The sequence below is a fragment of the Quercus lobata genome, chromosome 4 (genome assembly GCF_001633185.2).
Source record: "Quercus lobata isolate SW786 chromosome 4, ValleyOak3.0 Primary Assembly, whole genome shotgun sequence".
Classification (NCBI taxonomy): domain Eukaryota; kingdom Viridiplantae; phylum Streptophyta; class Magnoliopsida; order Fagales; family Fagaceae; genus Quercus; species Quercus lobata.
Window position 1 is genome coordinate 10,068,274 of NC_044907.1, and position 14,980 is coordinate 10,083,253.

A 14,980-nucleotide genomic window follows, 5' to 3' on the forward strand; every position below is an offset into this window, starting at 1 on the left:
TCAACTCATTTTGCAAGCATGAAAATCACGAATATTTTTCTTGTCTTTCATTTCATGTTAAGTACATACACACCATTATGCAATTACTATAATAGTCTATTCAGCAAAAAATAAAATTACTATAATAGGCTTATCTTATCTATTCGAACCAAAAGTGCCATAACATCATAAACTTTACCTACTTGTAAAATGACAATATCTCTCCTTTTAAGCATGTATCATAATGAGCAAACTTGCAAGGCTTGCTTCACAGCTTCATATTGGATGGAATAGTCCTTTCTTTGAAGAGATTAAATTTAATAAGGACTTAGTGTAAAAACCTATGTTAACACCATCCAATAATACCATGCCATGTAAAATTTTTTGAAATGATTGCACATAAAAGATTAAAGTGTAATGCACAAGATTACTCTTTATTTTAGAAAATTAAAACCATAAAGTAATCTTCTTGTAGAACCCATACACCTTGGGCAGCTGCCAGAGACCCACCTTGCCAAGAAGCCGCTAGACTGCGCACAAACTCTCCACAGTTGGTCATGACCCACCGTTTTCAAATTATTCAATTGCAAAATTCTTAATACTTTTAAGGATGTATTTTAATGTTTATGCTTGCTTCTCTCACTATTCGTTCAATCAAATATTTCTAACATGGGAATCACAAAGAAATATTTATTTTAATTTTGAAAGGACATTGTATTTTTATTGGTCAATTGAATTTTATTTTAGATATAATAAATTAATTAGGTTATCAATATTTTATTTCCTAAATAATATTATTTCCAATATAAACATTTTTAGTTGAAACAATTGCAATTTATACGTCTTCAATTTGCTTCATCTCAAAAAGTTTGAACAATTTCTTTGGAAGAAATGCCTCTACACCTTAGTGAATTCCAAGTTCCATAAAATTAGAATGAGTAACAACTTAATACCTAGAATTTGCTATGAAAATGTTGTAAATGTAGCACTTTAAAAAAGAAGAAGAGCAATACACAAAATGTTTCATAAAATTTTTCATGATTGCCCCCCTTTCACAGCTACTAATAGATGTTTTTATGTGGGTTTTGTCATTGATTTCGCTCAATGTTTAAGGGATGCTTCTATGTGAATTTTGTGTACTGTATTATTATCATGTCCACTTTGTTCTTCTTTCTTTCAAATGTAATTTTGTCACTTTATTTACCATAGTAGATAAATATGAGGGAGACTCACTTGAGCTAGTTTAGTCATGTTCAAAGAAAAAGAAGTAATGAATTGATAAGAAAGAGTAGGAAATTAAGGTGAAAAATAAAATTAGTAGAAGTAATAAAATTGAGGACTAATGCGTTCTACGTCAATAAACAATAGTAAGGTTGATATGCTCGGTTGTTCATCGTATCGGTGAAAATTTATGATCTTGTATTTTATTTATTTATGCTTGTTAAGTGCTCCTTTAAATAGTGGTACCAATGTATTAGTCCACCATCTTCAAACAAGTTTGTAAGTCCCTAAGTGAATTCATCATTTAGAAAGAGTGATAGTAGAAGTAACCTTTGCTATACACAGTGGAGGGAGGGGTGGCTTTGCAAAATGGAGGTTAAAAGAGAGAAGGGGGCAATGCTATCGTGCTACTTTGAGGTAAGGATACCCATGAAGATTTAGTTAGAACCAAACCTACCATTTAGCTCATATAAGTGTGATTAAAAAAATTTGAAATATAATCGATACAAGAAGATATAATTGGACCGAAGTAATTTGAAATTGCCCAAATTGACCGAATGGACCAAATTGGACCTAGTAGACCTAAATGGACCAAATTGGCTGAATAGACCTAAGTGGACCGTATGGACCATATTGGACGGAATAGACCTAGGTGGATCATATGGACCAAATTGGACTGAATAGATCATAGTGGACTAAATAGACTGTATGGACTGGATCAGACTGAATTGGTCAACTTAGACCAAATTGACCTAGCTAGACTGAATTGGCCAAATTGGACTGAATAGACATAGGTGGACCGAATAGATTGAAGTGGACTGAATGGACTATATGAATCGGCTCGGACCGAATGGACCAAAGATGACTAAATTGAACAATGAAGACCGAATTGACCGAACTAGACCGAATGTGACTGAATTGACTGAAGTAAACCAAATGGACCTAATTGAATTGAAGTAGGCGAATTGGACCAAAATTGACCAATGTGGACTGAAGTAGACCAAATCAGACCAAATTGATGAAGTTGACTGAATGTCGATCCGCTATTAGCATAGCCAAGATTGTGTTTTGATATAAACTCAAATTCTTACTTCCAAAATAATCAAGTATTAACTCAAATAAAAATTAAACCAAAACTATAAGAGAGAAAAGTATGCTACTTGTAATAAGAAACTAAAAAAATCAACATCAAAACTTATGAACCGAAAATAGAGTTTTAAAAATCACAATGATTCATCAATATAAAGAAGAGTTGTAAGAAAAAAATGAAAAAAAAAAAATGAAAAGAGAGAGAGAGAATAACCACGTTTCAAGAGAGAATGTGAGAGAATAATAACAAATTTATAGAAAATAATATGAAAAGAAAAAAAGAAAAAGTATTGTAATAAACACCAAATTATCAAAGTCATGTTATGTTATGTAATCAAATAGCATTATATTCTTATATACTATTGTTATATATAATGCAATAGGATAACATCTATGAAATCAAAGAGAAGAAATAAAGATAAAAACTTAAAAAAATAACTTAATCACATCAATTCAAAGTAGAGTTTAAAATAATATAAAAACTTATCAACTTAAAGCAGGGATGCAAGAAAAAAAAAATCCACCAAAAAATTTAAAAAAAAAAATTAAGAGAGAGAAATAACCTTATGTGTGTGGGAAAATTATGTATAGAATGAAATTGGGAATTGTAAATTTATAGTAAGAGGGGGAATAAGAAAAACCAAAAATAAAGGAAGATAAAGGTATTGAGGAAAAGTGATATTAAGATAGATAGTAGTAGGGAGATGAAAAGATAAAAGGGAGGGAAAATTTTGGTGAAAGTATAACATTAAGTTTAGAAATTAATAAGAAAAAAAAAGTGTGAAAAAAAGAAGAAGAGAGAGAATGTTAAAAATGGGTGGATGATGTGGCCGCTAATATGGTTCAACTAGAATATAGCAACAATAAATTTTACCGAATATGGACCAAAGTAATCTGAAATGGACCAAATTGGACCGAATAAACCTAAATCAACCGAATGGAGCAAATTGTGAAGATAGACCTAAGTGGACTGTATGGACCGAATATACCTAACTAGACTGAACTGGCCAAATTGGACCAAATAGACCAAGGTGTACTGTATGGACCAAATTGGACCGAATAGATCGAAGTGGCAGAATGGACCGAACATGACCAAATTGACCAAAGTAGACTTAATGGACTAAATTGGATTGAATGAACCGAAATGGATTGAATTAACCGAAGTAAACCGAATGAACTTAATTGAAGTAAAGTGGACTGAAGTAGACCATATCGGTGAATAAAATGTGTTAGTCTCACTCTCACATGGCATCACACTATTTGGGTGACTCTTAAGAGGTAAAAATGATGATGAGGCTTGTTGTTTCCATGTTCAAAGTACGAGGCTTGTTAAAAATGGTTTTCGGATTAAAAGTTTTAATTTTTTTAATTCTCAAAGTTTCCTTAATATCCCATTCACATGGCATCACACTATTTGGGTGTTAGCCTCCCTGTCTTTATAAATACTCTCACTCTGTTTTGGTTTCACACACTCTGCACTAAGAAGTGAGAGACAGAGAGTTAAGAAGTGAGAGACAGAGAGTTAAGAAGCTAGAGACATGGCTCGCCGTTCCCGCCACGATCCTGTTCCAAACGAGCGTCCGGTCAACTTTTGTTTCCCTTGCGGCAAACCATTCCACAACACTCGAGCATGCTTTAATCACAACTGGGCTAAGCACAGCTTCAAAACTAAGGATTGTGGAACATGTGGCACGGCATTCAGCACCAACAGTTTGGTCGAGGAGCACCATCAGCTGTTTCACGTGGACAATGCTCATACCGGCATTCGATGCCAAACCTGTGGCACATTCTCTGAAAACGGGGACGAGAAATGCAGAACCTGTGGGGAGCTTCTTCCTGCAGGTAAAATTCTTATAAACTTTTTTCTTTGTTTTCTTTCTTTGTGGTTTTCTTGTTTTGTGTTTGTGTTTGTGATTGTTTTTTTTTTTCTTTTTTGAAATGTTCCAAATTTTACAGGAAACTAGAGCAGGGGAAGGATGATCATGGAGCTACGGAAACTTTTACTTTCTCTTTTTTTACCTGGTTTCTAGTTCTGCCAGGAGCTATTCTATGTCAATTAAATCTCAGACAATGTTCTGAGTACTTTCAAACTCTGATTTTGTAAATATAATATCTATGAAGGCAAGTTCTAGCTGCTCTGTTTATTTGTTCTCTTTGTTTTTTTTTTGCTTTCTTGGTTTGCAATAAAGTCTTTACCTCATCAAAGAAAGAAAAAAACAAAAAGAAAAGAAAAAAGAAGAAGAAGAAAAGACCAGACCGTGAAACAGAGAATTGAAGGAACCAACCCATTGGTATTGTATGGTTTGACTCAACTCAAAGACCAATGGATGGTATTCAATGAAAATTCATATATTAATCGATCATTATGCAATTTGAGAGTAAAAAGATATATTTTAGGCAAGAACTAAGGTTTAGATCAATTTGGAAGAAAGCTTCATATGCATTGGTTAAGAATATATTCTAATGTGAACTTGATTGCATGGAATTAAAAATTGATTTTGAGATATTTTCTTGAGATACAGATTCTACAATTAGAATGTTTTGGCCTCTAGGGTTTTATGATCTGGTGGTGGTAAAAGCTTATGGGCCACATAAAGTACCGGTTTATTCATCTATCACTAGCTGCATATTCGAAAATGACAACATAGATTCTCCTCAGAAAATTAAATAGCTCATGCTATGAAATAGAACTCTCTTGAAGTCTAATTCATAAATAGTATTTAGAACTAATATATGCATACCGAAGGTCCCAACAAGATGTATGTCCAGACGTTGATCCAGCAAACACTGGATGTGAACAAGCATTGTAACACAAAGTCTTTATGCCCGTCAGGAGAAGTTGAAAGTTTATGCACTTACAAATGAAGAACACTGCCCTGGTAAGTTCAGGAGAAGAAGAAAATAAATGCTTCAAACTAATAAGCATTTTGTGACAGCAGGTCACACAAAAGCATCCAATTTATTCAGGAACTGGAAGTCTACTGTATTACTTTCAATGAAAAAGGTTGATCCAACAAGGACAAATGAGAAGATACAAACGGACGTTCTACCCACATGAAAAATATAGTAACATAGCACATATATAGTCCATGCCTAAATGAGGCTTAGGTGTTGGACATGACCTCAAACAATATAGAAGACTTAGACATGTAGATTTTCAAAAAGGACACAAGGTCCCCAAATAGCCAAAATGCAAAAATAGGACTGCAATGTCAGGTGGACAAATTACCACAGACAAGCCAGCTTCACTTCACACTTTCAATAATATCATGTTTATCTGTATATACATCAACACAACCCAACCCAACTCAACCAAGCTTTAATCTCAATACAAAAAGAAATAAAATAACCGATCTAATAAAAGATGAGAATGGAAACAAAAACAGTGTCATATACATCAATGTAAATAAGCAAATTCCAAACGATCCAGAAGGCTGATGAACAGAATATAGACATGGCCAAATAAAGATTTCTGACACAGCAGGAATAGAATACCTCCTATTGTTATTCTTGATCTTAGTGTTGCTAACTGCCGATCAGATAAACTACCCGAGACAGTGATGCTCCCAAGAGAGGAACCACTAAGTATCAACTGATCATCGCACAAACATAAGCATGTTACAGGCCCAGCACGCATCCTGCAATTGGAAATTCAATATGATCCCACATCCACAAATCACTGATTAATGTAGAAATGCATACTTCTGTAATGCTCAGGACTTTAGTTGAAAAGAAATACTCTTAACTTAAATGGAATAGACTAGAATGAGAGTTCTTTCTCATAAGCATACATGAGGCCCCTATAATATGTACTGGGCATGTTCATTTTGGCTCCTGAGAGAAGGATAAACAGCTATGCAATACTGCTACATCCATTGACCTAGAAATATTCATCCAATGGTAACCTGCTCCTGGCTTTGACTTTTACTAGCAATGAGTGGAAAGTGAGGGGAGTGCATAAGTTTGATGCCCCAAATGGATTAGACATTGACTGAGTGTGTATTGTGTGGGTGTAAGCTGAGTACCACACTGGGCACATATTGGATTGATTTCAACTACAAGGAGTCTCAATTGTGAGTAGATACAACATAGATAACCAAACTTCAAGCCCAGATTATGAATGTATCTCTCAGTAATATTGTAGACTATACTTTTAATTAACATTTGTCCCCTCATCCCCCCCCCCCCACCCGCATTTTTTTGTTTCTCATAAAAAGGAAATAGCCACACATTCCAATTTATAAATTTCTTGACACCATACCTGATTATTTGAGAACACTTTCTACTGTAAACGTCAAATAAACGAGCTGTGCCATCCTCACATCCGACCACTGCCTCTGGATCATCGTAACTGTATGCAGGGAAGGAATCAGATTGTTTTTGCACATAACAAGCAAACATAACACTTTACTTTGAATGTTAATATCCTAATGATAAGTTAGAGAAAATATAAGGAGTCAAATAATTAGGTTACAGTTTGGAATCAATCATGAATAGCATTAACTTGACACGGGTCTTCAACATACAAGTAACTTTAATTATTCTCTAGCAAGTAGGTAGGATATCTAAAGCTTAAGCTCTTGATAGGTGCTGAAGGGAAGCCTTTATCTCAAGATTTTTTAATCACACTTATATGAGCTAAGTGGTAGGTTTGGTTCTAACTAAATCTTCATGGGTATTCTTACCTCAAAGTAGCACAATAGCATTGCCCCCCTCTCTTTTAAACCTCCATTTTGCAAAGCCACCCCTCCCACCACTGTGTATAGCAAAGGTCACTTCTACTATCAATCTTTATAAATGATGAATTCACTTAGTGACTTACAAACTTGTTTTCAAGATGGAGGACTTAGACATTGGTACCACTATCTAAAGGAGCACTTAACAAGCATAAATACATAAATAAAAATACAAGATCAGAAATTTTCGCATCACATAAAAGATGCTTTGTATAGTTAATAATATTAATTTTACAAATTAAAAATCATAATTAAAAAGCAATTTGTATACTTAAAAGATTGCCACACACTTCTCCAGCCAATTACACGATTTAAAGGGGGTGGGGGGAACAAATATGCCAAAAAGCACTTGTACCAATTATATTTTCTTGATTCAGAATTTAGGAAAACATCCAACAAACAACAGTCTTGTATAGGATTTAATCCTGCCAGTGGTAAGGTTCATAAACTTAAAAGACATCACAGCAATAATCCATTAAAGTAGGATCTCCAAGAGTGCCTTCAGCAGAAGCTCGTAAGTACATATTCAGAGAGGCATCACTGCATGGTGAAAGAAATCATATATGAAATTGCCTTATGATGATGCTTGGTTGTGTGCATCGTAGTAATTACAGCTATTCATAAATCAAGATAATCAGAAAATTCCACATACTGCATGCATAAACCTTTCACAAACGTGCCTTCATTAGACGGAAATATACTTCTTTTCCCATTTCGCCTCCATATGCATATACGAGTACCAACCAAACCAACAATCTAGAAAGATAAATAATACATTCTGAAATTAGATAACGAGAGATCCATAAAATTATCCATCTGTAACCTTTCAATAAAACAAAAAAATTTAATCCAATAAAAAGTTTATTAGCTTCTGAGACCAAACATGAAATATCAAATAATATTGGCCTATCACTAATTTGTACCCATAAAAATAAATATACAGGAGGCAGAAAAGAAAGATGTTGAACTTCAGGCCTGCTACTTAAACCTCCGAGAAAGGTAGAACCATTCTGCAAATTCTAATAGCATGTTGGAGGAATCTTTAGAGGCTACTTCATAAGATTAGTCGTAAAATTTGCACTAGCGAATTTTGTGAATTCTTTAGATGAAGATGCATTCATTATTTATCACTCCTTTTAAAAGATGCAATGCCATAGAAAGCATTGACAAATTGAAATTCACACTTCATGATAAACACATTAACATAGTAATAAAAAAAAATGATAAACACATCAACATGAATCCTCAAACTAATTTGCTGGAGTATGGTAGCATTCAGGTCAAGTTTCACGTACACAAAGACACTCAAAGCATTGATTTATTAATGTTACCTTGCTCTCATCAAAATCCAAGTCAACTAGAGGAACTGTGTTTGGAACAAAATATTCTTCCTCACATTTGTAGCTTTCTAGGGACCAGAGATACATTACCTAGCATCATTCACATGCAATAAGTTAACAGTATTAAGATGCAAAGCATAAAACAAAATCTACTCTCACCAGAGGAGAAACATAAAAGTTGACTAGTAATTATTAATTTATTACAATCCTTAAGGATGGCATTGTAGTTAGCAACTTAGCATACATGGTACAATACCTTATCACCTTTGCCAGTAAGAATCAAGCCCGTCTTCATTCGGCACTGATTAAACCTAATAGAAGGCAAGGTTAGAAAAATAATATCCACCACCCAAGATTTGCCTATTCACACCAACACACACAATCCACATGTAACTTGTACAATTTTACATAATTAGAATAACAAGCATGGAATGCCTCTAGAGATATACCAAACTTTGTGGATCTGCTAAAGATTTGATAAAGTTCATATTTTCACAACAATAGAGATATCCTGCAAAACATCAACCCAACCCTATAAATGAAAAATAGCAGATCCTCATACTTTTAGAAAAAATTTCTTCGATTATAAAATAGACAAAAACCATGCACAAATGACACAAGAAAAAACCAAAACAGATGCAATCACAAAATTGAATCAGCACCTAGACTAGGATTTAAAGAAAAAGACTAGAAATTAGCACCTAGACTTGCCTGAATAAAGCACCAAACAAGAGAGAACAGACATACGAATCAACACCTTAGGATGGGCTAGAGTCAGCATCAGAGCATTGGCAAAATTCCAAAAGAGAGTTTTATTAATCAAGCAAACTTCATAACAATATTGAACCCTGGGTTCCATAAATAGAGTTCCAAATTTATTATCCTAGTAGAAAAAGAAACTAATTGTACTACCCTAGTAAGAAAAGCATTTAAATTCCTAAACGTAGTTAGAAAATAAAATAACCAATTACATAGATACAATAAATCCTAGACATTAAGTGATTATGCCTTAGGCCCAACTAATAGCAGGCTCCATCCATAAAGCCACTAGCTGGGCTATCTTTTTTTCACGTCTACATCCATAAGTCTGTGGTATGGGAGGCCTATATCTTGTGTTAGCACCAGCTCCCTTAAGGTCAGAAGAACTTGACGGGTCGAGTGTGACCCAAGGCAGTTCTGATACACAAGCAAGTTTGGGTCAATCTACTGGAGCTCAAAACAAGTAATCCACGTGAGATCATAATCTAGCCATCCTTGCCAACAAACTAGAGAGTGTTGAATTCCTTAATCCTTGGTAGAAACAAAAACAATATGCTCATCTGAAGGTATGTGGCAATCCTAACACAAAGTCCATGTTCATATCTTGACAAGGAAAAATCTGGCAAAGGTAGTGGGATATAAAGACTGGTGTTGCTTGTGATGTTTGTCCACTTGCCATTTCAACATTTCTCAATTATCTTGGCAGTGTCTCGCTTAAGGCCGGGCAATTTAATTGACATTTTACTTTCTCAATTATCTTACCCAAACCAAAACGTTCTGAAAGACCTACATAATTTCCCATGCTAGGAAATCTCACTGAAGTTCATGGGATACATAATTGTCTTTGGAGAAATACCCATCTTGAAGATTGTAGTTGGATACACTAAATAGGGAACTATATATCTCCTCAAAGTCTAAGCGCAATTCATACTCCTCCTTAAGTCTCTCGAACCTGTAACCTTAATGCTCATGATTAATAGCAAGGACGCTCATGATTGATAGCAGGGATACTCTTCAACTAAGAGAATTAGGTGCTTTATTCTCAACTCCTACCCCATGTTTCACTACAAATAAGTAGCATTGTAGGAACTCAACCCGATGGCCATGCCTAAAGTTTAACTTCCTATGAGAGTTGAGGTTGCATACGGCTTCATGGTCAAAATAGATGACCAATTTTTGTGAGAGAAGATAATGGCGCCAATGTCATAAGGCTCAGATGATCACATAAAATTTCTTTTCATACGTTGAATACCTTTGTTTAGCCTTATTCATTTTTCCACTACAATAAGCTATTAGATACCGCTCTTTAATCCACCTATGCTAATACTTGATGTGTCACATTTTACTTCAAAGACTTTTTTTGAAATCAGCAAGGCACATGATAGGTGCCTAGGTTGTCATTTGTTTTACCTCCTTAAACTCCATATTAGAAGTATTTGTCCACTTAAACATACCTTGTTTCATACAATTAGTAACGGAGGACATGATAGTACGAAATCTTCAGATGAACCTACGGTAAAAGGAAGCAAGCCGATGAAACTCTAAATGTCATAAGTATTTCAATTGCCTTAACCTTTTTGTGGTGACAATGATGGTGTAACTTTAGTAAAGGTCAATGTGATGATGCTGGCAACGTGATTGTTGTTTATGTGATAGGTGAAAGCTTAATGGATTAGATTATAATGGAATAAAGGGTCAGTTCAGTAAGAACACATAATTGCAGCAGCGAGCATGGTCTACTTTCAACATTAAGCACGCTGTTACTAAATGTATCTATATAGTCCTTTTAATTTAAGACCTAATTACGCGTTACCAAATGAGCATGCTAAAATTTATTATTAAACAGCCCGTTATTTTTTAGCTCACTCTATGAATCAATTGATAAAAGCTACTGTAGAGCGAAGTTTCTTCCCTAATGGTATTTAAGTTTCCATGATTCTGAAATTTTAACATAATTTGATCTAAATTGGCTTCAAAACAACTACATAACAACTGTTTTATAAGAGAGAACAATTTAATAGCACAACAGACTCTTGAGTACCTTATGCCTACAACATAGTACTCACAGACTTTTCAAATGATCATAATCTACCTCCAACTATATTCAGATTGTTCTTGCGTAATATAACAAGTGATCATTCCCAAAGAACTTACGTATAAATGACAACTAAACAAGAAGAAGAGGATTTACCCAACTGAATGACCTTTCCATTGATCAATATCAATCAAACCTTCTTTTAAGGAGAATCTGTGGTGCTCCATGGCAAGGTCCTCTAAGTATGTCTTTAACAATGTCTCTGAGCACGTAGACTTATTGGAAAAATCTGTGGAGTTCTGCTTCTGCTAGTGTAGAATTCCTGGAGTAATTTGGCTTATTAATATATAAGCCTTCATAAAATCATAGCATTAACGAAAGTAAAATAATTGGTTACAGACAATAACTACACCTCTGCTTCTTTTTTTTGTGTGTGTGTGTGTGTGGTAACTAGACATGTATTAACTGAGCTTTTTAACTATATTTTCCCATAGTTATTAATTATCACAAAAAGCAGGCAACCTTTATAAAGAATAGTCCCTTTGGACTCATCTCTATTCAGTATTAATAGTATCATTACAAACTCATATAATGTGTCCTCTCCTATAATTCCAATTCACATGAAAATTTCTCTAGGTATTATAAGTTCTATTGCAATTTTGTTATGAACCGATTTGGAAGCTGAATTATGATGCCATGCATAACCGGTCGGCAAGTCCACATCAATTCACAACAAAAATATACTCAATTTCTAGTAGTATAGATCATTGTGAATTAAGTTCAATGTCTAGCAGTACCAACTTCCCAAACTCCCCAAAAGTTCAATACCTTTCACCTCAGTTCACCTTGGCCACCTTCTTCCCAGTCCCTTTTGCTTCCACCTTCTCCCCTGAACAACACCCACCTCCATGCTCACGATTATGATGCCCATGTCCATGTCCATGAAACTGCTTCCCCTTCAATTGCTTCCTCATATCATAAGCATCCTCACCATCCGCATAGTACTTCATCTGGTAATTCTCTGGGAGACAGAAGAGATTGCAGGTCTGCATGGCTAAGAGATCGTCGATTGTGGCTTTGCGTATGCACACCATTGTTGGGGTTGGTTTTTGATTTGGTTAATTTTGTGGGGATTTTGAATTGGGGGTTTAGGGTTAGGGTTTTTTTTTGTGTGGTGGGAGTTTTTGATTTGGAGATTTTTGTGGAGAGAGAAGGAAGGAGAACGAGAATGAATGAGACTGAAATGTAAAAAGTGGTAATTGGATTCTAAGGGGCTGTTTGGTAACATTGTTCTAGTAAAGTTGTTTGTATTTTTTAAAAATATGTGTGGGTGAAAAAGTGTGTATAAATACTTATAATGCTATTTAAAAACTGAAAACATGTGTTTAAACACATGTATCAAACGGGCCTTAAATATTTGGGATTTGGTTTTGGTTGTGCAATTTTGTGTTACAAAACCGCATTTTTTTTATGGAAATGTTAACAAAACTGCATTGCACCCATGTATAATAAATATATTATTTATATTAATATTATATGAATATTCGTTTTGTTTTGTTTGTTTGGATAGAAAACATTGTATAAAGATAGTTTTTCGCATTTTAAATGAACCAAATGGATCAAATTTGTCGAATAGACCTAAGTGGACTTGACCGAATAAACTTAACTAGACTGAATTGGCCAAATTGGACCAAATAGACCAAGGTGTACCGTATGGACTAAATTGGACCAAATAGATCGAAGTGGACTAAATGGACCGAATATGACCGAATTGACCAAAGTAGACCTAATGGATTGAATTGGATTGAATGGAGAGAAATGAACCGAATTGGACTGAATTAACTGAAGTAAACCGAATGGACCTAGTTGAACTAAAGTGGATTGAAGTAGACTGAAGTAGACTGAATCAAACTGAATTGATGAATTGGACTGAATGTCGATCTGTTATTAGCATAGCCAAGATTGTGTTTTGGTATAAATTCAAATTCTTACTTAAAAAATAATCAAGTATTAACTCAAACAAAAATCAAACCAAAACTATAAGAGAGAAAAATATGCTACTTGTAATGAGAAACTAAAAAATACAACACCAACATGTATGAACCCAAAATAAAATTTTAAAAATCACAATGATTCATCAATATAAAGAAGAGGTGCAAGAAAGATAAAAAAAAAAAAAAATGAAGAGAGAGAGAGAGAGAGAGAGAGAGAGAGAGAATAACCACATTTCAAGAGAGAATGTGAGAGAATAATAAGAAATTTATAGAAAATAATATGAGAAGAGAAAAAGAAAAAAAATTGTAATAAACACCAAAATATCAAAGTCACGTTATGTTATGTAATCAAATAACATTATATTCTTACATACTATCGTTATATATAATGCAATAGGATAACATCTATGAAATCAAAGAGAAGAAGAAAGATAACTACTTAAAAACATAACTTAATCACATCAACCCAAAGTAGAGTTCAAAATAACACAAAAACTTATCAACTTAAAGTAGAGATGCAAGAAAAGCTTTCATTTTCGTGCTTATCCTAATTGTTGGTTCAGTTTATGCATGAAATAATAATAAAAAAAAATCCACCAAAAAATGAAAAAAAAAAAATTTAAGAGAGAGAGAGAGAGAAATAACCTTGTGTGTGTGTGTGTGAAAACTATGTATAGAAAGAAATTGAGAATTGTAAAAGTAAGGGGGAATAAGAAAAGCCAAAAATAAAGGAAAATAAAGGAAGATAATGGGATTGAGGAAAAGTGATATTAAGATAGATAGTAGTGGGGAGATGAAAAGATAAAAGGGAGGGGAAAATTTGGTGAAAGTATAACATTAAGTTGGGAAATTAATAAGAGAGAGAGAAAAAAAAAAAAGAGTTTGAAAAAAGAAGAAGAGAGAAAATGTTGGAAGTGGGAGGATGATGTGGCCACTAGTGTGGCTTAACAGGAACGTAACAATAATAAATGCTACGCTTCAGTTTTTATATATATATTGTACGGCACTGTGATACCTAGACCCATTTGGGCCTTGGATTTTGACTCAATAGTGTGGCCCATGACACCAACCTCTTTCTACCTAAGGCCCAAGCTTGGGCCCAAAAGAGCTACAGGCCCAGGCCTCATGTTGCCTTAAAGTCCAATGAGTAAATAATCTTAATTAGCACACACCTAGCATCACCACTTGAGCCTCGCTTAGTGAACCACTTCCCAGGCAAGAAGACAATTGCTCGGGGGGTATTGTCTCTCGGCTGCTCAACAGTGCCTCGGGGAATATCGCTTCCAAGTAGCTCTACTGAAGTGGGAACCAATTCCAATGCCACTCCTACCACACCTTACTCCCAACTAAACATCCACTTTGAGTTAACGACATTGGACCTCCTTTCCACTAACCACAAGAATAATCATAACTCCCCACTAATTTTGGGCTATAAATATGAGAAGCTAAAGAAAGAGAGGGTTGTTGAAAGGTTCACAAGGAAACTAGGAGTAAAGGGAGTGTGAGAGTATCAGGTTAGTGTAGTAGTAGTAGAAAGGGAGTAAAATAGTTTAGAGGGAGAGTCAACTTCGTTGGGTCTCTGTACCGAGAACGACCCAAAGTAGGAAATCCTAAGCCCACTTTACAAGTAAGTTGTGAGCCCAAGTGAGGTCTAGCCCAGTAGTCTCATTTTTGGCACGCATATATATATATATATATAGATTGTTAGTACTATCCCTTAACGTGGGAGAGAGAGAGAGAGAGAGAGAGAGAGAGAGAGAGTTTAAAGGGAGTTTGGTGTTTTGGATTTGTTTGGTGGCGGGGAGGTGGTAGAAGTAGAGATCATAT

At 34.7% G+C, this 14,980-nt stretch overlaps 1 protein-coding gene across 1 annotated transcript; it reads right to left on the reverse strand.

Annotated features, from left to right (window-relative positions):
- Positions 1–4,966: 4,966 nt before the first annotated feature.
- On the reverse strand, positions 4,967–11,456 carry LOC115983597 (F-box/WD-40 repeat-containing protein At3g52030-like). Its single transcript, XM_031106316.1, has 7 exons — positions 11,316–11,456; positions 8,622–8,676; positions 8,357–8,455; positions 7,678–7,781; positions 6,551–6,640; positions 5,785–5,927; positions 4,967–5,115 (listed from the first exon to the last, which is right to left on the reverse strand). Exons 1-7 carry the CDS (start codon positions 11,384–11,386, stop codon positions 4,997–4,999), a joined length of 681 nt encoding a protein of 226 aa, XP_030962176.1. The 5' UTR covers positions 11,387–11,456; the 3' UTR covers positions 4,967–4,996.
- Between the last annotated feature and the right edge of the window lie 3,524 nt (positions 11,457–14,980).

Bases quoted from the DNA above. Each gene is read 5' to 3' on its own strand.
- LOC115983597 (XM_031106316.1), bottom strand. From the start codon at position 11,386: ATGGAGCACCACAGATTCTCCTTAAAAGAAGGTTTGATTGATATTGAT. The intron at 8,456-8,621 runs GTATTGTACCAT...GAATGATGCTAG, and splicing joins TTACTGGCAAAGGTGATAAG to GTAATGTATCTCTGGTCCCT. The intron at 7,782-8,356 runs GTAACATTAATA...TTATCTTTCTAG, and splicing joins TGGATTTTGATGAGAGCAAG to ATTGTTGGTTTGGTTGGTAC.